At 36.7% G+C, this 25,357-nt stretch overlaps 1 protein-coding gene across 1 annotated transcript; it reads right to left on the bottom strand.

Moving 5' to 3' along the window:
• Positions 1–1,829: 1,829 nt before the first annotated feature.
• MMAA (metabolism of cobalamin associated A) lies at positions 1,830–19,560 on the bottom strand. Its single transcript, XM_072621175.1, has 6 exons — positions 19,116–19,560; positions 16,086–16,208; positions 9,024–9,194; positions 6,907–6,992; positions 2,874–3,023; positions 1,830–2,173 (listed from the first exon to the last, which is right to left on the bottom strand). The coding sequence occupies exons 1-6, from the start codon at positions 19,558–19,560 to the stop codon at positions 1,892–1,894; spliced, it is 1,257 nt and encodes a 418-aa protein (XP_072477276.1). The 3' UTR covers positions 1,830–1,891.
• Positions 19,561–25,357: the final 5,797 nt, after the last annotated feature.

Genomic DNA, 25,357 nt, shown 5'->3' with positions numbered 1-25,357 from the left:
ATTTTTAAATAGTTATTTTCACATAATGACATATAATAATAATATTTTTACAAATTGAAATGGGTTTCTGAAGTAAGTTTTTTTTGTCTGAATCTGATTTCACCAATATAAGGAACTGCTGGTGTGGAAAATTCCTCTACCAGTGAAGAGCAATGACTAATTCAAAACTGTCTTGGAGTTGTCTGGGTCACAGAGAGGTTAACTTGTCCACTGTCACATATGTGTCAGAGACAGGACTTGAATCCAGGTCTTCATGACCCCAGGACCGGTCCCCTCTTAAATAGATTATACTGCCTCTCACTGAAGAAAGCTATGAGTCTTTGAAAAAAATAATAATTGCATGTGGCTGGGATTGTTTAAGCTTGATCCTTTCTGAAAATATGATAAGCAAAATAAGCCTTTCAAAGTGCTTTCTAATTTTATGACTCTATGAAATAGATATCCTAATACCATTAGTATTGTGAAAACTTGAAAGGAATGTCAGTTAAAATAAAAATTGACAAAATTAAATTCAGCAACTTAGGAAGTAGGATTCTGCTTTAAATATTCTAACAGACTTGAAGATCCTGGGAAAATAATTTGTATGAAGATATCTTAAGGATCCCAGAAATTGGCTTACGGAAATACACTGACTTCACTACTTGCAGGACTCCTGTTTCCTCTGTATGAGCATTCCCTCTGCTAACGTATCCCCGCATGCTGCGGCCCAAAGCAGTTCATCACCTGGTGGTGCACCTCTGGTGATGAGCTTCCACAGACTTAACTAAGCTGGACCTCAGCGGACAAACTCTCACTGCACCCATATCACGGCAAAGTACAAAATGTATTCAAAGAATTAACTATGGAAAGGACTTGAAAACCACAATCAAATGCTTTTCAATTACAAGAAGTGAGAGCATTACAGCAGTTAATAGAACAGTGGGAAAGAAATGGAAACACACAGGAGAATGCGGCCATTTAAGTTTAAAAACTTAGAAGTTTAAAATCTTAAAATTAACCTTCAAATGCTGTTATCTTTAATGCAAAAAAAAAATGAAATTTTAATTTTTTCTGCCAATAGTCTTTATATCATAAAATAATTTCTTAAGCTTCTAACAAAAGTAACAAAGTGCTAAAAGTCAAGTGGGAGAAAGAAGGAAAAAAACTTAAACTGCCACCAACTGGATAATTAATCCTTAAGTAATTAAGGATTAGCTAGAATTTGGGGGAGTGCCCATGCTCTCCTTTGGGGGATTAATTGGAACCGGTAGATTACCTGGTCCATATAGGTAACAATGGATTTCCCTGTCTTTGATGTGGTTCCATCACTCTTTTGAGATTGGTATTCAAATGTGAGTAGATACCCTAATAATTTAGCCATCACATATTTTCCCCAACTCTTTTATTTCTTTATACCATATATATGCGTTTCAAAAATTCCTCAATGAATGTGATGCTCACTAGATGTCAATCATATATTTAAGGTTTTCAGAAATGATTCTGCTACTTTAGCACCAAACAGAACTTTTAAAATGTGGTCACTACTGATTTTTTTTGCTTGGAAAAGAAAGTTTTCTAGGAAGTGGCCTCCTTTCTGCCTCCTTCAGGCTCCTTTGTTCCTGACTAAGGAAGCCAATCTTGCATCACCTCTGCAGTCATGGGCAAGAGCTCAATGAGTCCCATTCCCACGTACCAGGAGGAACAGAAAAAGAATATAGTTAGTAACGTATGGTAGGAACTTCCTAAGTACTATGAAATTGCCTCATCTTTACCACTGATACCCTACTTAAGTTGTGAGTCTCAAATATAGGAATCAAATCTGGCCATAAAAATACATGACAAATTATAGATATCGTGAGAGAACTTTAATATTAAAATATTGCAACATATCGAAGGACCACATAACTTAGTTTCAGATTTTAAAAGCTCTCAACAATATATCTGCTGCTAGTCCTGGAGAAAGATCCCCACTGGCAACCTTTTCTTCCAAAAGAGGAATTTGGTCCTTCACCTCTGAACAATTTCGGAAACGTTCTAACACATTTTCCTGGATCAGGTTCCACATCCAGACTTTCTGCTGCTTCCGTCTCCTAGCAATGAGCTCGTGACTGGCAAGCATGAGGTCCTGGAATTCTTTCATTCTGTCCCACATCTCAGTGATGCCTTCTCCAGTTTTTGCAGAAATGCGTACTACCTACAAAAAAAAAAAAAAATGAAGAATGATCTGACTCGTTTCATATCAAAGGAATGGTAAGCATTCTTCTTCAGTGGCTCATTCTTATTATCTCATTTTACAGGTAAACAACAAATTCAAGCTGCATTTTTAAAATTAATAGGTGCAAATAATCCTAACTGGGGGAACAGGTCGGCACAGTAGGTGAACAGTGAGACTAGAAGCCAAGTCTAAGAAACATAATTTCATTTTCCTATGGCTGCCATGTTTGTAGTTTCTATCTTAGAACTTCTCCAGGCAAAACTGGAGAAATCACAAATACGATATCAATAGACACAGGATTACATCTTTTTTACTACCACCTGCCCTTGTCCCCAACTTCACAACATGCTGGCAAGGAAGGAAAGCACCATATTACAAAAGCCTTTACTCCTTCACATTATGGAGAATGGATCTGCTACCATTTCAACCTGTTCAAAATCAAGCATTAAGTAACTTAATCTATATTTCATATCTAGAACCCTACTTTTTGACATGTAGTAGACTGGTGATAATTTTAATATCCCTGCCATAAGACTCTACCTCCATCATAATTTTCAAGACTGTAATCTTCACGTAAAAGCTAAGATTGACTATACGCCCTGCTTAGGATTTACATCCTTTTATAAAACGTGCACAGTCCATTTAGGAGGAAAAGCTTATAAATGGAATGGATACTCACCTTTGGTCTCCAGACTTTTGAGCGCTTACGGAGTAATTTTAATGCGCTCGTATACTCTGCTTGTATCCTTCGAGCTGGCACAACCAAGTCCCCATCCGCTTTAGCTATAGCTACCAGATCAGCCATTTCAATTATACCCCGTTTGATGCCCTGAAGGAAAAAAAGAAGGAAGTAGGAATAAGCATAACCCTGGTCAACGAGTCATCTGGCAAGAGAGTTTCATTAACTTTTTCTTTCAGCTTAAGTGTGAAAATGCCCCAAGGCTCTATCCTACACCCCTTTCTCTTCTCTCTATATACTCTCTCCCTTATCTGCTCACATATGTTCAATTATCAATTCTATGACGATGACTCTGAAATCTACACACTGAGCTGATGTCTCTTCTAGGGAGACTCCAGTAGAACTCCAGTCCTGTCATCTACTGACTGAATACTTTCATCTAGATGGTTCACTGGCAGGACAAACAAACATGTCCAAAACTAAACTTACCACCTTTTCCCAAACTCACATCCCCTTTAAGATTCCCTGTAAATGGTGAATAACACCACTTATTCGAAAATTATTTATCAAGTGACTACTATCCCTAATGCTAGTCTACACCACACATAATCATTTTTGGGTTTGGAGGCACGCTTAAGACACGATGCAAAGGTACAAGTGGAGCAGCCTCTGTCCTCAAGGAGCTTACAGTTCTATCGGAGGTAAGCAACACACAAGGAGATCAATCACTCGACAGACACTTATGAAGTGCCTACCACTGTCAGACATTGCACAAGGTGCAAAGGATTAAAAAATAGAACAATCTGTCTTCCCAAGCAGCCTGAGGACGCCCATCGTGGTTCTGCTCACTCCACAAAGCTATTCCCAATTTCTTCTGAATTTGTCCATTTCATCATTTATCTATGATGAAATAACATGACATTATGCATATATACTACATTTTGTTCAACCATTCTCCAATAGGAGGAGATCTCTTAGTTTCTAGTTTGGGACTATCACAAAAAACTGTTATAACTTTCCTACGTATTTCCTCTGCCTTTGATTTCTTGTGGGTACAGGTCTAGAAGTAGTAGGTGGGTCGGAGAGTATGCACAGTTTGGTAACTTTATTGGAATAGTCCCAAATTGCTTTCCAGAAGGGCTGAACCACTCACAGCTGCATCAACAGTGTGGTAGTGTATTCATTTTCTCATATCTCCTCCATAGTTGTCATTGTCCTCTTTTGTTATCTCTGCCAGCTGGAGTGGTATGAGGTATAAATCTCAAGGTTGCTTTAATGTGAATTTCCCCAATTATTTGTAATTTAGAGTATTTTTTCACATGACTATAAATAGCTGAGATTTCTTCCTTTGAAAATTGCCTTTCCATTTGACCATTAATTGGGGGAATGGCTCTTAATCTTACAAATATGAATCAGTTCCTTAAATATCTTGAAAATGAGACCTTTATCTGAGAAAATTGCTGCAAAGATTTTCTCCCAGTTACCAATTTCCCTTTTAATTTTTACTAAAAGTTTAAAAGACTTTAAAATTCTGATCAAAGCAATGAACAGGAGGACCTATGATAAAAATGTTACCACCTCTTCTTGATAGAGAGGTGATGGACTCAAGGTGTGGAGGATGGTATATATTTTTGGACATAGTCACTGTGTGGATTTGTTTGACTATGCTTATTTGTTATAAAGGATTTTTTTTTCTGTTTTCTATGGTGGGAATGAAGGGAAAAGAGGAAAAAGGCAGCGATGCCAAAAGAAGAAAACAAACCCACTGGGACACTTTAAAAAAGTCTTCTGGGGAAGAACAGAAGGACGTTCGGAACTAAGCACAGGTAAGTAGGAGGGTTTTGAAAGTCACATGTAAAAGTTCTCATTTAAAAAAAAACAAGCAATATGGAATAATAATTCATGATTTTATATTAAAACCCTCCTTTGGTATTCACCTTTATATAAAGAAATGCTCTTTTGTGTTTGTTAAGTTCTGAATTTTAACCATTTTACACAAAGAACTGATGTAGTCAGAGCTGTGCTTTGGGATTAACAATTTAAATGTAGAAGATGGATTGGAGAGGGAAAGACTCAAAGCAGACAAACTAGTCTAGGTGTAACAGTCTAGGTGAAAAGTGATGAATGCCAGAATTCAGGTGGGAGCTGTACAAATAAAGTGGAGACAGAGGGAGAGATGATGTGTGAAGGTGTAATCAATGAGATCTCCATACTCCTAGTCACATATGTCCAGTAAATATGTTAAGACACCTTAGAATTTGACTTGACTGTTTCCTCTTCTCTAATTTCCTTTCACCCCTAAAATATAGACAGTTGCCAAGACTTACCAATTACACTTCCACAGGGCCAATACCACATAGCCTCAGCCTCTCATCACATTTTACACTTGTACTATCAATAAGTAGACAAGGCTGATAATTCATCTCCCTGCCCAGAGTCTCCCCATTCTCTTATCCATATATACCTTCCAAAACAAGCATCTTAAGGCAAAGTTCTGATAATGTCACACCCCCATTCAAAAACTTTCAGTGACTCTGTGCTACTGACAGGATGAAATACAAAGTACCTGTTAAAAGATCTCCATAATCTAGTTCCAAACTAGCCCTTTCTCTTCCTGCTTTCTACAGTCCAATCAAACTAGTTTTTTCTCCAAACTCAACATACTACTAACTGACAAAAGTCATCCCTGATACCTGAAACACATTCTCTCCTTTTCTAAATTTTCAGGATCCTTCTCTTTAAGGTTCAGCCCAAGTGCTCCCTCTTCTGCATGGGCTTCCCTAACAAGAAAATCAATTTTCTGCCTTCTCTTCAGCTCTTTGAGAGGAGAATGTCTTATTTGTATCTGTATCTCCAGTATTTATCACAGTGCCTGGCACATAATAAGTGCTTACTAAATGTTTTATCTATCTTGGATTTGCAATTATTCATCATTATATTACTCAGAAAGACAACATACACCACTACCACACATGTAGCTATTTCATGCATTTCTAACACTTAAAATCATTGGGAAAGCTGAAATAGTACATTTCTGGAGAAGAAATCTTTGCTCTCTGAATGTGCGTATGTATGCATGCATGCGTATATATAACCATTACATGTATGTACACATATACATACATGCATGTATATATGTTGTGTGTATATATGTATAGATGTGTGTGTGGAAAAAAATACCTTGCAATGTAAAAGTAAACTGAGGTCTGAAAGCTGTAAAAACATTCCCCAAGTCTTTTGATCCAGATTATGGGAGAGGACTAAATGTCAATGGCAAAGATGAATTCAGTGGGGACTGAGTCATAACTGTGGGAAACAGTGGGGAAGGGCTATTTCTAAAATAACCATTAAAAAGTGGCAATTTTGCAAACAGCTTTCATTAGTAAATTTAATGGCTCATGATTTTAGACTCACCTTAGCAATACGAAGTTACCAGCACCAAAACAAAATTTAAACTATTCAGATGGTTCCTGAAGTAAGAATAAAACTCTATTTTATAAACTAGAACCCTAGCTTCCCAGAATAATACAGAATCAATTAATGTAAAGGCCCATATATCTAATAAATAAAAGTTTGAAGCTAAGTGTAAGTAACAAGACTGCACCTATTCCTGTAGGTTAGAGCCATCCCATCTGAAGCTTTCCCACCTTACTGATGGAGAAAATGGGTTTTGTCTTATTTTAAAGCCATAGAGTAAAACTATGGAAGTCAGGAACAAAAAGTAAACAACCCGCCATTTAGTCAAGTTTTTGTCCACTAAAGAATTGTGCTTCTCTGCCCACTCATTTTTATAACTTTAACTTACAAAAGTCTTTCTTCAATAATGTTTTATGAATAAATTACAAATAAACCCCCCACAAAATTAAAAAAAAAACTGCCTAAGACAAAAACTATGGAACTAACTTGCTCATAACCTTTTACAGAACCAATTTATAACGTTATGTAGGGATGCACCTACACAGGCAATAATGAAAATTTGGAATTTCAGGGATTTTTCCCACATATTTCCAATTAAGAAAGAGAAAATAATTACCTGCAATTCATCTCCTCCTGCTGGTGGTAGTAATAAAACAAACATATCAACCATGTCTGCAACAGCAAATTCTGACTGCCCCACACCTGAGAAACAGTAACCATAAGCATATATTCAAAATGTATTCCTCAAAGCCTATTTGAAAGGCAAAAGGAAAACGCGCATGTGCGTGTGCGTGTGCGTGTGCGTGTGCGGATACAGTCTCTATGATGAAATAAAGAAAATCAAGTTTGGGGAAACCAAATACATTACTGAACTCCAGAAGGGTAAAATTCCATAACACTTAATTGTAATTATTTTGTTTCAGAGAAATTTGGTAACATTAACACGTCTCTCCTGATAGAAAGGCTAATGGGACTCAAGACGCAGACTGAGACAGATTTTAGGACATGGACAATGTGGTCATTTGTATTTCTGTGACTTGTTTTTCTGTTATTTTCAGTGGCGTTGAGAGTGAGAACCTAGGGAGAGAAAATAAATGCTTGTTCATTGAAAAACATATATATACATACGCATACATTATATTTCCAGTATGCATGATTAGAAGATGAAACAAAGCAGACCTAAAAATCCACTATGCTAATTTTAAATCCATGTGCTTACGTATTAGCAAACAGTCCCTACCTTTAGGGAAGTTTGTATTCTCTTAGGGATTGAGGTGGAACCTATAGGTACAGGAATAAGTATTACACAAACAAAATGGAGGAAAAAGAACACTAACAATTGGAAATGGAAAGAGAATGAAAGGCTTCATGTCCTTTCTCAATTGAACTTTGAGAAATGAAGATGAAAACAGCACATTTGAGGTGGGTAGAACAGCTCCTTCAAATTCATGGCGTCCTCGGATGATGGAGTACTGAGCTCAGGGAATGGTCACTAGACCATTTTGACTGGATTCATGAAGGACAGTAATATGGTGTGACAGTCACACCTGTGTCTTAGGAGTATTACATAGATAGCTATATGGAGGCAATACAGAAGGGAGAGCCTGAAAAAGCAAAGACCTATTAGAAGTCTATTATCGCAGTCCAGGTAAAAGATGATAAGGACTTGAACTCAAATGGCTAGCAGCTGTGTAAGTGGAAAGAAAGACGTGCTGTGCAGGTAGAATCCACAAGGTTTGGCAACAGACTGTAGGTGGGGTGAGACAAAGGGAATAACCAAGGCTGAGCCAAGCTAAAAGAACTGACTTGAACACAACAGGGGAAAACAATCATGAATACGCTGTCTTCACTCTTTTTCCTTCTGTATTTTTTGGTGTGTCTTACTAAGTCTCAATTAGGATATGGGAAGAAGTAGCAAAGAAAAATTGCTTTTTGACCAAAGGACAAAAAAAAAAAATCAGGGAATTTGGGAGCTGAAAAGAACCTCAGAAATGATTTTAATCCAAGCCTCTTATTGTACAGTTAAGGAGTGCGCACTAGAAGCCAGGACCTCTGACTCTAGACGATCGCTCTTTCTATTATGTGCTACTCCCCTCAAGTTCTACGTAGTTCTCATCACCTACAACGTAAATAAATACAATCTATCAAGTCACAAGAGGCAATGAAAGGACTTTTCAAGATGACTACTATTTCAAAGCACTATTTCAATGGCCCTTTTTGTTTGAACCACTTATGATGTTTATAATATTATTTTATATTAGCTACAATTGAATATGTCATGTCTTGCCTACTAGAATGTGTAGCTGCTTAGTTGTTTCAGCTGTGTCTGACTCTCGCTGACCCCGTTTGGGGCTTTCTTGGCAGAGATACTGGAGTGGTTTGCCATTTCCTTCTCCAGCCCATTTTACAGATGAGGAAATTAAGGCAAACAGGGTGAAGTGACTTGCCAGGGTCACACAGCTAGTAAGTATCTGAGGGTAGATTTGAATTCAGGGAAATGTGTCTTCCTGACTTCCAGCCTGGCACATTCCCCACTGCTCCACCTAGCTGCCACTGTTAGAGTTCAAGCTCCTTGAAAGCAGGAACAGTGTCTGATAGATTTTTGGATATTCCCCAGTGCTAAGCTCAACTGTCTCATACTTTTAAGAAAAATGCATTGAATGAATTACATGTAAATAACATTATTATCTAGAACCTGTCTTTTACTTTTATAAAACAGAAGAATGTCCTCACCCACAGTTTCGATAAGAATGATGTCATATCCTCCTCCTTCGCAGAGAAGAATAACTTCATTCGTAGTCCGCGTCACGCCCCCTAACGTTCCTCGAGTAGGAGATGGCCTGATGTACGCGTTCATGTCTTTTGACAACTCAGTCATCCGAGTTTTATCACCCAAAAGCGAACCTAAAATACACGTTTAAAAATCTGTACAGAAATTATAAAGACCAAATAATAAGTAGTCAGCTCCCAAACGTATTAACTTATGACATTTTGTTCAAAATCACAAGTCTCCTTCATTATCCTGAACATGATATTCTGAACATGACACTTCCCTTTGGAAACACACACAGTAATAGTTCTCTCTCCTTAAGATGCAGCACGTCACAGCAGACAGAGAGCTAGTCTTAGAGTTGGACAAGTCTGGATCTGACACATTCTGGCTGGAATGACTCCAGATAAATCATGTAATCTCTCAGTTAAGTGAGGCAACTAAGAATACACATTACAAACAAAAAGCTGATTCTTAGGACAAACTTTCCTCATCAGTAATTCTCTAAACTAATGAAATCACAGATCTAGTGAAAACAGTTCTCTCCTGACTATGGGATTAGCTAAATTCTTAGCATTCAAAACCCTCCATAATTTAGCCCTACACTTCAATCATATCTACCCCATTCCCTCAACACAAACCATCAGGCTGGTCTTCTTAGTAGACTTTCAACATACCACATGCTCATTTCCCCCTCTCTCTTCAAACCTGAAATGCTTGTCTCCCTCCAATTATCCAAACCAAATCCAAGGAATCTTTCAAGGATGAGAAGAAGCCCAACCTATTCCATAAAGCCTTGGCCCCACAACTTACTGCTGCACTTCAAGGTTTGAAAAGTAATCATATGTTATCTAGTATTGTTCTCTGATTTATGTCTTATTTCCCTTAAATTCTAGACTGCTTGAGGATAAGGACAGTGTTATATTGTCTAGCATACTAGCTAGAGCATTCAACTGCCTGCTGAATTGAATTCAGTTTGGGAATTCTCTGTGAAACACTGACACTTGCTAACTTGAGAGGAAGGAAAGACTTGAAATGCTGATGAGTACTCTCAGCCACTTAGTTTTAGAATAGTTATTTTAGGACTCTACGGGGATCTTTTATTTAGCCAAAGAGAATTCTGTTACATGTACCAGGGACACTGAACAATGAAGTCCTGAGAACATGCAAACGTGCTCCTCCTGGTATCCATGTGAAGGACTGGTAAGCCTGCTTCTAAAGTGTGTGAATACAGCTCCTTACCTCTCAGCTGTGGTATATGCACAGCTCTTCTCTGTTTCCTGTAAGGGCACTGTGTGATGATGAAAAGCCCTTTAATTGGCAGCTAAATTCAGTGTTCATACAAAAAGGATAAACAGACAAAAATCTCTTTTTTTCCTAGTGGTTTTTGATGCTGAAGAAATGCTAGTAGGCCTGTCAAGAAAGAACCCTCACCCCTAGTCACTACACAGCCACAAACACATGGTGCCCATATTTGTGTTGTCCCTATAGTACGTATTCTTTAATGATCCTTGGTAGCCAAGAACAGCCCTGATGAGCTACCTGCTTGACCTAACCTAGCAGTAAATTGACCCCAGCTATTGAGACACTGTGCCTGCAAGCAAGGAAACAACTCTTCTATTAGCTATGCTAGAACCATAAGTAAACTTGGCAGAGGGAATGCCCTGTACCAGCTTACTTTAAGTTGGAGCCCACTTTCTCCATGCACCAAGTGGACATGTAAAAGAGAGAGAGTTCCAGTTTGGGAATGTTTTATACTTCTGTCCTTGCTAACTATTTTCTCAATAAATATCCCTTCGTAAAAGCTCATTGATATCATGGAAAAATCAAGTGGTCAGTTGGTCACAATATTAGAGAGACGTTAACTGGCAACAGTAATGGGAAGAATATACTGTTTGGAGGTCAAGATTTTCAGTGTAACCACAAATCTGCATTGCACATGGCTTGTTATTAAGTACATGATCAATTCAGTTAGTTGCAAAAATTTATCTAATCATCTGTTTCCCTCTGAAGTACCTTCTGTTTTCTCTATACATTCCTAAATGCTTCATGAAGCTCTTATCATTCTTCTATTTTCTTTTTGTAATACTATCACTAACTATTCCCTTTCCTTAATTCCCCACCGCTCCCCAAAAAAGAATATAAGAGAAGCAAAGCAATAAGCACAATTAGGTTTTATTCTGAACCTCTACTTCTTTGATTCTCTGGAGCCGGTCACTCAACTGATCAGACTGCTTGTCATTGCAATGTTGGAGCCATTTCATACATAGTTCCATATTGCCTTTTAGAAACTTTTTTACATATGTACAATTGTTTTTGTTAATCTCAATCAACAGGGGATCCGGGACCCATGGATGGACATGAGCCAAGTGTTAGTGTTCCAAAGGAAATATTAGGTAGGAGCAAAACAAGCCACAGAAGTTTTTATTAGAGAAAAGCTTCCAATCCAAAAGACTGAATCTAGTCTGTTAGAAAGGTGAGTGTCTGACACCTGAACTAGAAATATTATATAGAATTAAATTCATTCAGATAAAGAGTAAATAATTGTAGAGCTATTTTATAGTTTATGATTGAGCTAGGCTAATAAGGTAAAAATGCTACTACCTAAATTAATTGTTTTAGTGATATACTATACCAAACTATCAAGGATTATTTAACATAACTAGTTAAAATAACTACATAAGGCCAAGATGGCAGAGTGGAAGGATGGACCTGCTCTCGTTCTCCCTCCATAGCCCATAAAAGACCTGTAAATGACTCAAAACAAATTCTAGAGCAGCAGAAGCCACAAAACTACAGAGTGAAAGAGATTTCCAGCCCAAGACTGCCTGGAAGGTTGACGGGAAAGATCTATTGCACAGGGCTAGGAGTGAAGCGCAGCCTAGCCTTGGCCCCGTGGCATGGCATGGACAGGACTGCAGCAGGCTTCAGGGCAGTGAATCCCAGGTAGAAGCTGCAGTTTCCAGATTTCTCAAACCACAAAATGCCAAAGACAGCTTCAAAGGTCAGTAATAAAGCTCTTTCACCTGGGTGAGAGGGGAGTGCGGTCTAGCCCCAGGGCTGTAGCAGCATCCACTTTTGGAGCTCTGAGTCTAAAGACCCTGGAGGAATCAAGCAGCTGATCTGGGTCTCAGTTCTGAGTGGCAGTCCTGGGGTGAGGAGCAGCGCTGATGTGGTAGAGCTGGTGGTAGCTATGGAGAGGGAATCCTACTTGCAGATCCTGGGCAGAAAAGAGTGCTTGTGGTTGCTCTCAGACCAGAGCACAGGCCAGGAGAGGAGTAAACTCTCCCTTGATTGCGCCACCTTGGAGGAACTAAGACTTACAGGTCCCTAGAGTATACCCCCCGCTTGACAAAGGACTCAAAAGTCAAGTAACTGACTGGGAAAATGCCCAAAAAAATAAGACTATAGAAGGTTACTTTCTTGGTGAACAGGTATTTTCTTCCTCCTTTGGGATGAGGAAGAACAAAGCATACCATCAGAGGAAGACATCAAAGTCAAGGCTTCCGCATCCAAAACCTCCAAAAACAATATCCAGTGGTCTCAGGCCATGGAAGAGCTCAAAACGGATTTTGAAAATCAAGTAAGAGAGGTGGAGGAGAAATTGGGAAGAGAAATGAGAGGGATGCAAGAAATATAAATTTAAAAAAGTCAATGAGGAGAAGAATGCTTTAAAAAGCACAGTGAGTCAAATGGAAAAAGGAGGCTCAAAAGCTCACTGAAGAAAATCATGGTTTCATATAATCCTCTTTTTTGTTCTTTTTTGTATTCTGAAGTGTTCATGTTTGTTAAGTTCATAATCCAAAAGAAAATTTAAAAATCTAATTAAAAATTTATACCAAAATGATATATATAATAATATTATAAATATATGTTTATATAAATATATAAAAATACATAATCAAAATTTTTTTTTAAAAAGCTGAAGCTATCCTTAAAATCATTAAGCTGTACAAATGCCCTTTGACTCAGTGATACACCACTGGGCACATAACTTAAGAAAATCAAAAATAGAGGGGTAAAGGTATATACTTGAAAAAAATTCAAAGAAGCATACTTTATGATAGCAAAAAACTTAGAAGAAAAACAAATGCTCATTGACAGAAGAATATATAAATGAACTCTGGTATATACACTGTATAATATAAACATGAATTTGGTGAAACTTTGGAAGAAATGAGCAAAGTAAGCAGCACCAAGGGAATAATGACAAGAGCATAAAGTAAAGCTCTGCTTACTGTGGTTACCGATCTTAAGTGCTGAGGACCAGCGGTCAAACACACTTTCATCCTCTCAAGAGAGATGCAGGCTACAGGGATATGTTGTAATGAGGTATATATTGTTAAAAAAACAATTCTACTTTGGCTTTTTTTGCTTGGCTTTGCTTCTTTGCTACAAGAGAAAATTCTAGAGAGGGACATCATTGGGAAGTGTTAATTGCATTTAAAAAAGCATTACGAGACAAGCAAGACTGTAAAGAGCTACGGAAAAAAAACAACCAGCTAAAGTAGAACTCATTCTATCAGATTTCAAAATGTTTTATAAAGCAATAATTATAAAAATTGTCCAGTACTGAAAAAGAGTAGCGAGAATCAGATCATTGTGAAAGAGAATGGAGAACCCTAAAAGGGAACCTAAAGAGATTGGTACTTGAAAAATCCATTAGTAAAAACAACTGGGAAAAGAAATTCAATAAAAAACTATTAGGAAATAGACTGAGATCCATATCCAACTCCAAGTAAGTTCTAATTGGATCAATGAACTAAATTTTTTTAGTTAGAAAAAATTAGGATAAAAAGGATAATATAGTTGTCTCACTTATGAAAAGGAAGACAGGTTATATAAATGATGGCAAAAATGATGGATTTGATCATATAAAGATAAAAGGATTCTACATGACAAAAACAGATATAGATAATTTTCATTAAAACAATCAAATAAAAGTAAGAGGGCCAAATATCAAAAGGAACTGATACATACCTATGAGAGCAATACAAGAGCAGGAAATGTTTAAGTTAAAAAGACAACAGCCATATACAACGATGCTAAAATTGTCCAATAATCAGAAAAAATATAAATCAAGAAAATCTTAAATGATAACCTTACATTCACTCAATTGGCAAAGATATCAGTAGGAGCTACTAGTAAGAAAGGCAAGGATAGAGGGTCTCACTTCCATGAAGTAAGGAAAATGGAGAATTTTGCAGGGATCTATATTGAGGACGTGATGTTTATATTTCCATTACAATCAAATCATAGCTATCTATGCTCAAAGCGCAGGCTAGAACAGAGGGTTAACTTGAGGAATAACTTCTCCACTTATAAGTTATCAGGGAAAATGAATTTTTTTTATAAAAACAGAAGTCAAAAGATATGAAAAGTTTTCAAAAGAGTAAATGTAAACTTCTTGTTCATTTTCAGTCATATCTGACTTTTCATGACTTCTTTTTGTAGTTTCTTGGCAAAGATACTAGAGGGATTTGCCATTTCCTACTCCAGCTCATTTTACAGATGGAAAAACTGAGGTGAACAGGGTTAAGTGACTTGTCCAGGGTCACACAGCTAGTAAGTGTTTGAACCAGTATCTTCCTGACTCCAGGCCCAGTGCTCTATCCACTGTTACCACCTAACTGCCCTAAATGCAAACTATACACAACTATATAAAAATGTTCTAAGTAATAAATAATAATAGAAATGCAAACAAACAGCTCTGAGGTTTCACCTCACCACACCTTGCAAACTAGCAAGAGGACAGAAATGAGAATGGTGAAAGTTAAATGGACGATGGTGACACAGGCCCAGCTCTGAATGAGTACAACCATTCTGGAAAACGATTTGGAATTGCACAAGAAAAGCGACTGAACTCTTCATGCCCTTTGACCAAACAATCATCCCCATACCACAATGGTATGAATACATATCTAAAGGAGCTCAAAGACAGAAACAAAGGTTTATACAACATACACCAAAACGCTTAAATCAGCCCTCTTTTGTGGTAGAAAAGAACTAGAAACAAAGAGGGTGCCCATCCATGGGGAAATGGCTGAATAAACTGTGGTGTATGAATATAATGGATTATTGTTGTACAGTAAAAGAAATGACAAATAAGGAATTTAGAGAAATGTGAGATTTATATAAATTGATGGAAAGAGAAATAAGCAAAACCAGAAAAATATGCAGAGTAACCATAACAATGTAAATGAAAATATCACTAAAAGGAAGTTGAGCTCTGAGTAACTAAAGAGTCAATAATGATGCCAGAGAAGAAAAATGATGAAGTAAACCTCCTCCCCCCAGCAACTTGAGTAAAATGTTGTATATACTGTCAGATATGACCACCGCTTAGGATGTTTTTGTTAAATCATTCTTCTTTGTTACAAGAGAAGATTCAATTCCCAGGGTTGGAATGAGAGACAAAATAATGGGAGGATGTATCCAGAAATTATTGTGATATAAAACAAAAACCACCAATAAAATTTATTTAAAAAGTAAAACAAAAAAAGCATTTAAATATAAAAAAAGAAAAAAGATCTACAGAGGAAGGGGAAACCCTGACCTGTGAAGCAGGAGTTTAAACAGTAGAAGAATGCCCCCCACACAGGAAACACAGAAGAACTCAGAACTAAGTACTAACCCTAAGCAGCTGGAGCTAAGACATAAAACTCTTCACAGAGGAAAGAAGCAGATGCTTCTCTGAAGCAGATTTTATGGAACCAAAATGCTATCATGGCACCAATTCTTCCGGAAGGCCTGAAGCTAGTGGAGGTACTGAGGGAGCTACCTATTTGTAGCCCTCACAGAGAACTTTTCAAGACTTATAAAAGCAAAGGGATCCTACCCACTTCTCGTCATTAATGGGATAAAATCTAACTTTCAAAAGAAACTCAGAAAGTACCATTAAAGATGACCAAACTTTGGGTAAAAAACTGAGAACCACACATTCATTTTTGACAGGTTTTTTTTTTTTTTCCATTTTTGATTTGATCACAACCTTGCTAAAATTTAAAGGTTAATAAGATACTTACCACCACTTGTAGAGGAGGAAGGGTCAACGGCCAACACAGACACTTTGTGTCCATTCTCTGTAAGCATCTTCCCAAAACATTCTATAAATGTTGATTTCCCAGCACCTGGGGGACCAGACAGTCCTAGGGTACAAAGAAATCCTCTAATTCAGTGCAATGAATCACAGCTATCTACTAAGTCCAACATTAATGTGCCCCTGTTCTTCATGATTTATTAGGACCGGTTTGTCTATTTTATCACTTCTAAACTTCATTAGAAGAAAATATTTCTTTGGTTAATCCCTGTATGACAAGTTACAGTAGAATCCTTTTTTATGTATCTTCAAATAAAATTCAATGATTAAAAATAATAATCTAATGCTATATGATAAAATACATGTAAATATTTTTACAATTTAGATTGCTTTCTCTCAATCCCACTTAATTTCTAAGTGGTTAATGGTGAGTTCTCAAAATTCATACCCATTCCTCCCTCCAAATAAATAAATTAACATCACTATCATTTCCTGTGAAGCATGGTACACAATCATCCTAAGCTTGCCTTAAGTCTTACACATTCCAGATAATTAAGGATGTATATACTCACTTGAAAAGAAGTGATATGTGTATTTATATATGAAAATAACCCCTTTTTCTTCTTTTATTCAAAATGCATGAGGCTCAATTCAAAATTTTAAATAAAATCCTAGCAAAAACGATGCAGTAATGTATCCAAAAATTATTCACTATGATCAAACTTAATTTATTCCAGAAGTACAAACGAGGTTTAATATCAGGAAAACAGTTAAGATAATTAACATTAAAAACAAAATGCCCCAAATTACATGATTAGAATAAGCACAGAAAAAGCCTTTGAAAATGTACATTAATTTATCCTGTAAACACTACAAAGTCTATCAAAGCCATTTTAATGTGACAAAAAGTACATATCGAAACTAAAAAGTAAGCATTATTTGCAATGGGAAAATAATAGAAGTTTTCCCAGTAAATACAGGCAATAAAGCAAGGATGATTCCTTTCCCCAGGGTTATCTGATATAGTTCCAGAAATGTTAGAGATAGCAATAAAAAAGAAATTAAATACATTAAGGACAGGCAACAAAGAACTATCCCTATTTGCTGATGACAAGATGATTCTCTTAGAAAATCCTACAGTCAGCAAAGAAACTAAATGAGACAATTAATAAATTTATAAGTAGCAGAATACAAAATAACAGCTCCCCCTCCAAGAAAAATTTACTAGTGTTTCCATATAATCATAGCCAAATCCAGAAGAAAATACCAGAAAGGCAAGCCTAATTCAAAATAACTACAAACTACATAGAATATCTAGGAGTTAAAGTACACTCAAATACAGTTAAAAGAACAAAAGTCACTCTAAGCGTATCACCTAAACTAAACTTTAATATAACCTTTTCCATTAAGGCCAGAAAATTATCCTGAACAAAATGTCCACGGCAGTCATTTTAATTGCTAACCTTTCTTATGATCAAAAAAGCATTTAAAGTGATTACCGTGCAGAATGTGCTGTGCGAGGCGCTGGGATACAACAGAAAGTAAATACTTCTTTACCTTAAGAATACATATGACCATTCCTTTATAGCTGGAATGGACCTTTTTTAACAGATGAAGAAACAGAGGCCAAGAAAGGTTAAATGATTTGGGAAAGGTCCTAAGTAAGCAGTGTGGTTCTGTCATCACTGCTCCTTAAAGCCAAAGGCTGTCACTTTACAATCTTCTCCGTGCCTTGCGTTATCCCTGGCACATTGTACGGTGACTGGTTCAATGTACATGGATGACAAAGAGGATGATAATCTATGGTATCTACAAGAGAGACACTGTTCTACCAGGTTTAATGTGACCAAAATAAGTGGAGGTTATCAGAAGAATTGTAAATTTGGACTAAGCTGCCAACCAGTTCTGACTCTGCTTCCAGATATTTCTAGAATTTTTTTTTAGAGAAATCCATTCAGTCTAACAACTAGTCTTTTATCCATCTAGAATTTGTTTTTTGTAAATAAGCAGTTTGTTCTGCCATGCTTGTGGCTAATTATATAAAAGTTATCATAGATCACTGTGCTCTCTCAAAGTAAGTACACACAAAGCGCATAACATGCCAGTTTGGGCATGGGGATGCAAATAAGTGAAAAATCTGGGCTATTTCAAAAACTGAGAGATGAGTTACCTTTTAGAAATCATTTCTAAAACGCTACAACAATGATTCCCAAACTAAAAACTAAAGATTGTATATTAAATGAAGTCCTCAATGCAATGTAATGAAGTGATACGAATCCAAAGTAACTTCAGGTCACTTAGGGCAGGATCACCATTTTAATCATTCGATCACTCCGCACGGTCACAAATCTGACTTGCTCAATTCCCTTTACGTGGTCAGATACATCTACTTATGCACTGATTTGGCAGTTCCAGAATTAAATCATTGTTTCCAGAAATCAAACAGGCTTTTCAGGTCTTATAGGCTGGTAACAAAAAAGGTAGGACACCCTTTAAAACAGATTTAATGTCAAGATGACTAGGTTTAAAGCTACTCCCAGACATCCTTACATGTAATAGAAGGGGTCTAAAAAGAATACATTTTGCCTGCTGAAGAAAAAGGAAACTCTGAAAATATCATTTTTAAAAGTAATTACCTAAGACAAACACAAAAACTGGACAATTCACTCATGGCTTTTCATCAAGAGAAAATAATGTTAATCAATATTACTTCCAGTGTGGATTCCTATTCTCAAAAACAGTAATAGTCTACATGCTAAGTCTCTCTTTGAACAAGGAAGAATTTTTTATTATTCTCTTAACAAAGCCCTGACTCGTATGACCAGGGAAAAATCTTTCAATTTAATAATACCTATGATCTGATGACCTAAAGCTGATTGTCAAAGAAAAGGCATGTAAAATTCATGTAAAAACTTCTGAGATGAAAGATTTTTTTATAATATTAAAATTAAATGTCTAGGGATCATTTTAATAGCAAAAATAATGCAGAATTAATTACTGAACAAAAATGACTGACCCACTCTAAATGCCAGTGGCTTTCCTTTATTTAATTGCTCCTGTTCTTTGTGGTAGTTTAACACCATCTGAAGAAGTATCTGGGCTAACTCTCTTTTCCTGCTATGAGTTGATTCTATAAGAGTAATAGACTCTGCTAGGCAGGCCCTTTGCCCTTGGATTAAACCGGTGTAAAGTTTATTCACAAATCTTCGTTCTTTGTCGGAAAGTTCCTCTGTGTACTGCTTTACGGTTGTCTGTATGTCTTGTTTTCTCTTGAAACCACATGATGATAGCAGCCACTTTGCACGAAACAATCCAACATAATTAAGTTGTCGAATACATGGGAATCGAGACCCAAAATGAGTGCCTGAGTGAAAAATGAATTGGTAGTTTTGGAAAGATGTTTTTGAAAGGCTCCTAAGAAAATTATGGTGAGGAAATAGTAGCAACATGGATATTTTCATTTTGTTTTGAATTGAAGAATATACCGAAGTTTTGGTTCAACTTGTTTGTGACCTTCCTAGGGAAGAGAGAGAAAATGAGGTGAAATTTTTTACTTTATTCATCACAGTAAATCATGACAAGAAAAAAGCGAACGTGCAGTCATTTCAAATAGATCACCCACTTAAGTCTAGACTTCTGGGCTTAAGAAGCAATGTTAAACAGGTTTTTTGAAAGCAAATTGGATTAAAGTATTCTTATATAAAAGTTATATTTGATTTTATTAAACTAACATGGTTAAAACATGGAACTAACAGATCAATCTACATGTTAGATATGGGTAGGATCACAGAATCTAAAAGCTAGAAAGAAATTCTGAAAATATTTAGTCTGACTCCTACGTAAAATCACCCTCTCAACAATATTACCAATAAACAATTGCCCTACCTTTGCTTGTACACATTCGGGGAGGAGGAAACCCCAATGAGGCCAACTCAGTTTTGGATGTCCCTAATTGTTATGAAGTTTTTCCTTATACCAAGGTGGATTTTTTTCTTTGTAATTTCCATCTATTGTTCCTAGTTCTGTCCTCTAAGACCAAACAATTCTAATTTCTCTTTCTATATGACAGTCCTTTTAAAAAAAAAAAATTTAACTGTTTTCAGTTTTTAACAATCACTTTCATAAGTCTTAAATTTTCTCCCCCTCCCTCCCCGAGATGGCAAGCAGTCTTACATGGGCTCTACACATACATTCTTATTAAACACATTTTCACATTAGTCATGTTGCACAGAAGAATTAAAACGAATGGGAGAAACCATGAGAAAAACCAAAACAAAACAAAACCTAACACAAAAGAAAATTGTCTGCTTCATACTGCATTCCAATTCCATAGTTCTTTCTCTGGATGTGGAAGCATTTTGCCTCAAGAGTTGTTTGGGGATATTTTAGATCTTTGCATTCCCGTGAAGGGCTAAGTCTATCAGAAACAGTCCTTGCACCTCGCGGCTGTTACTGTGTATAAAGTTCCCCTGGCTCTGCTCCTTTCACTCAGCCTCAGTTCATATAAGTCTTTCCAAGTCTTTCTGAAGTCTTCCTGTTCATCATTTTTTATAGCATAATGGTATTCCATTACATTCATATACCACAACTTGTTCAGCCATTCCCCAACTGATGGGCATCTCCTTGATTTCCAGTTTTTGGCCACCACAAAGAGTGCTGCTATAAATGTTTCTGTACATAAGGGACCCTTTCCCTTTTATCATCTCTTTGGGATAGAGTCCCAGAAGCAATATAGCTGGGTCAAAGGGTATGCACATTTTTATAGCCCTTTGAGCATTGATCTCCAGAATGGTTGGATCAGCTCACAGCTCCACCAACAATGAATTAGTGTTCCAACTCTCCCACATATTCTCCAATATTTATCATCTTCCCGTTTTGTACACGAAAATCCTTTTGAATCCCTTCTAAGTTTTCTCTTCTCCATTCAACATCTACAATCCCTTCAACCAGTCCCATGAGACATGGTCTCCAAACCTCACTATCCTGGTTTATCAACTCTAATCTTCCTCAGCCTTTCCTAAAATGGAGGACCCAGAACTGAAAATAATATTCCATATGTGATTTATGATCTGACTAGAGCAAAACATGAAGCTGTTTTCTTCCTTACAACACTCTTCTCCTCTTAAATAGAGCCAATTAGAACAAACTTCTATGTCACTATTTGCTGTAGATAATCTCTAATAAAAATCTCCAAGCATCCATAGCTTAGCCACACCTCCTCCTTCCTGTATTTATGAAGTTAATTTTTTGAATTCCAATGTGGAATTTTACATCAATCCTTGTAAAATTTCAGGCTATTCAATTGATCCCATATTCTAGTTTGCCAAGCCCTGTTTGGCTACAGATTGTCATCCAATATACCTATTCCTCTATGACCTCATGTCATTTGAAAATTTGATCAGCATGCCTCCTAAGACCTCATTCACATCATTAAAATGTTAAACATGATGGAGCCAAAAGTAGATCTCTAGGGTATTCTCTCCCTTCAAGTTGATGTTATCCCAGTGCTAACTACCATATAGGTCCTGGCATTCAACCAGTTCTAAACGTATCCAACTGTCAATTGTCTAACATATGTCTTCATCATACCCAAAAAGCATAGCATGAGAAGTTTTGTCAACTACTGATGAAATCTAAATATAATAGCATGGAAATATCTCAATGAAGATTGAGACTTTTTTTTTACATATATGTGTGTATATATATATGTGTATGTATGTGTATGAAAATATATATGTATGTGTACACATATATATGGAGGAGGTAAATTTTCATTCAAGGAAAAAAATTAATTTATAAAATAATTTATCAAGATTTTTGTTAGTCAAACATACTGAACTATAATTTAAAGATTGTCACCTTCTTCCCTTTTTCAAAACAGTACTGATAACTGATCTTCACCAATCCTGTATAGCATCTCTTCCATTTGCTTTTTTAAAAATCACTAAAAATGACTCAACACACATCCTTTCATTCATTACTGTATGATGGAAACTATCTTAATCACATAACTTGAGAATTCATGTATACATATACACACCCACACAGTCTCCCCAATAGACTATATGCACTTAGAAAGGAGGGGCTATTCCATTCTTGTCTTTATGTTTCTAGCTCATAGCACAGTGCCTAGGTGCATAGTAAGAATTTAGGAATACTTAATTTGTTGACAGAATGCTGGGAGTGGAGACTTTGAAAGAGAAGATTCTTTAAAGGCTATCAGGTTGAACCCCTTCTCCTCTTTAGGCCCAAGGAGGTTAAGTGACTTACACAAAGGCACAAAGCTAGTGAGTAGAATTGCTAGGATCTGAACCCTGATTCTTTGACTCAAAATCCAGCGTTTTTTCCATTGTACTATTTTGGTTATTTTAAGACACTTGGATGTTACTGACCATCTCACCCAATATCTTGGGTTTCTACTCCCTACTATTTTTGGTCTATTCTCAACCCAACAATTTTCACTTAGAAAAGAAAAAAGGCACAAAATAAGATTAAGTAGCTCAGCTTTACCATCATTACTAGTCTATCTGCCACCAAGCTGCAGTCTTATCTCTTCTCTGATCCTTCTCAAATCCCCAAAATAGCCTTTAAAAATTCTGTTTTCTGTTCTAAATCACTATTGATTAGACAAATGTAAATCAAAACAACTCTGAGGTACCACATCACACCTATCAGATTGGCTAACATGACAAAAGAAGAAAATTATAAATGCTGGAGAAGATGTAGGAGAGTTGAAACACTAATGCATTATTGGTGGAACTGTGAACTGATCCAACCATTCTGGAGGGCAATTTGGAACTATGCCCAAAGGGCTATGAAACTGTGCACTTTGACCCAGTCATACCACTTCGGTGTCTACCTCCCAAAGAGATCATAAAAATGGGAAAGGGACCACATGTACAAAAATATTTAAAGAAGTTTTTTTTCTTTTGTGGTGACCAAGAATTGAAGGGATGCCCATCAATTGGGGAATGGCTAAACAGGTTGTGGTACATGAATGTAATGGAATACTATTATGTTAAAAGAAATGACGAGCAGTCAAACTTCAGAAAAACCTGGAAAGACTTATATGAACTGATGCTGAGTGAAGTGAGCAGGACCGGAAGAACAACGTACATAGTAACTGCCACATTGTGTGATGACTGACTTTAATCGACTTGGCTCTTCTCAGCAGTGCAAAGACCTAAAGAAACTCCAAAAAACTCATGATGGAAAATGCCATCCACATCCAAAGAAAAAAATATGGAGTGTGAATGTAGATCGAAGCATACTATTTGCCCTTTTTTGGTTTAGTTTTTTCTTTCTCATGGTTTCTTGGATTCATTCTGAATCTTCTATACAACATGACTAGTGTGAAAATATGTTTAACAAGAAAGCATATGCAAAGCCTATATCGGACCACAGGTCATCTTGCGGAGGGGGCAGGGGGAAAGGGAGGGGGATTGAGAAAACTCAAAACTTATGGAAGTGAATGTTACGACTAAAAAGAAATATATTTATTTAAAAATTCCATTTTCATATCCTTTAACATTTATTATCAGCTTCTGCTTATTCTGAGTTTTCATTGATCTTTTGCTGTTTTTATTGGATCATGTTATCCCTTTGTATTCCTCAGTTATTTAGCCTTTCTTCTATATTCCATAAATGTCTTTAACCATAATATCCAAGCTAGGCATCAAAGGAAAATGGAGACAATGCACCTCTTTCCCTTCTTTGCACAGGTAGAGGAAAACATGAAAAGAAATGCACAGTGCAGGTTTGGCTCTAGAGAAAGAAACTTTCAAAGCCACCATCAAGGTGAAAAAGAGGTGACAGGTGATGGAGAGAAGTAAAGAGAGAGGAGGGGGTGCTGCAGACAAGTTAAAAATCTTTACATAGGATTTGCATTTATGAACCAAATAAAGAAAAAAATTACCTTCCTAGTATACAAATGAAACAGGATAATAAAACATCTATTCTTAAAGCACATATAGACATAAAAAAATTTTAAACAAAAGAAAAACTTAAAATAAAAATCACAATATATTTCATCATTATAACTCACATTGCAGTAAATGGAGTTTTGGTTTTGTATCTGTATCGTACCTAGTACAATAGTTGGAGGCACATAGAAGGCACTTAATGAATGATTGCTGATTAGTTCAGAAGAAAACTAGATAAAAGATTTACAAGTTCAAGGAACTTTTTAAAACCATCTAGGCCAGGCCTACACAACATACGGCTCACGGGCTACTTGCAGCCTGCCAAAGGATTTCATGAAAAATGTAAAGGATACAAAAGAAAGTAAAGATGTAATCAGTGCTTTGTCCATGCCCCACTTAACCTGCTTTCCACTGGTCACTATGGTGCCCATCACGTAACTTGGAGGGTGGGTTGCCACTGCACACTCTCTCCTGTTTGTCGTGTGACGTGCAGCAACTAACCACCATCAGTCTGTTTCTAGTCTGAGAGGAGCAAGAGTCATATCTTTTCGTTGTGTTTTCAGTCATTACCGGCCCTGAACAAGTAAAAAGTGAATGCAGCCACATGCCAATGCAGCTTACACCTGCTATGTGATATGCAACAACTCAAGGGCTTCTTCCCCACCCTCACTGAGTGTCTGGCACTTTCTCCAAGGTCAGACAGTCAGTTCAGTATTTCTTTGTATGTGACCAGTTGCTGGGGAGATTTTTTGGTTCTAACATTAAAGGTTCTGGGGTGACTTTGTAAAGCGGGTGATAAAAAGAAATGGAAGATCGAATCAGAACGTAGAGTGTTTCATCCAAAGCAGACAAATAGATACTTGTTTACTTAGACAAGAGACAAAATATTGTGCCTTGTTTGCCAAGAATAGCCATTCAAAGGAATGCAATCTTCATCATCATTTCAAATCAAAACATCCTGACTTGAGCAAATTGAACACCAGTGAAAAAACAAACTAAAGTACTCAAATTATTGAAAAATTTCAGTATAGAACAACAGTTTTTTAAGAAAGTAAACTCAGAAAAATGAGGCAGCTACTAAGGTTAGTTTTCAGATTTCTAAAGAAATTTCTGCTGCTGGGAAGTCTTCTACTGAAGGTGACTTCATAAAGAAGAGTTTGCTGATTGTAGTTTCTGGATTATGTCTCAATAAAAAAGTGTTTTTGAGAAATAGTTTAATCATTAATTATATCTTACTTGGAAAGTGAGCCACTAAAAACCTACCTGCAGTCTGAAGAAGTTTAGCCTGTTTTAATTTTGGCCCCTACTTACTGCAGGTCGGCTCTAGACCAACATT

The sequence above is a fragment of the Notamacropus eugenii genome, chromosome 6 (assembly GCF_028372415.1).
Source record: "Notamacropus eugenii isolate mMacEug1 chromosome 6, mMacEug1.pri_v2, whole genome shotgun sequence".
Lineage (NCBI taxonomy): Eukaryota > Metazoa > Chordata > Mammalia > Diprotodontia > Macropodidae > Notamacropus > Notamacropus eugenii.
This window is presented reverse-complemented; position numbering and strand designations above follow the sequence as displayed.

Excerpts from the sequence above, each read along its gene's own strand:
- MMAA (XM_072621175.1), bottom strand. The coding sequence starts at position 19,560 with ATGAAAATATCCATGTTGCTACTATTTCCTCACCATAATTTTCTTAGG. Across the intron at positions 9,195-16,085 it reads TTCCTCCTCTACAAGTGGTG|GTTCGCTTTTGGGTGATAAA; the intron begins GTAAGTATCTTA and ends CGTGTATTTTAG. Across the intron at positions 2,174-2,873 it reads CAAAAGTCTGGAGACCAAAG|GTAGTACGCATTTCTGCAAA; the intron begins GTGAGTATCCAT and ends TTTTTTTTGTAG.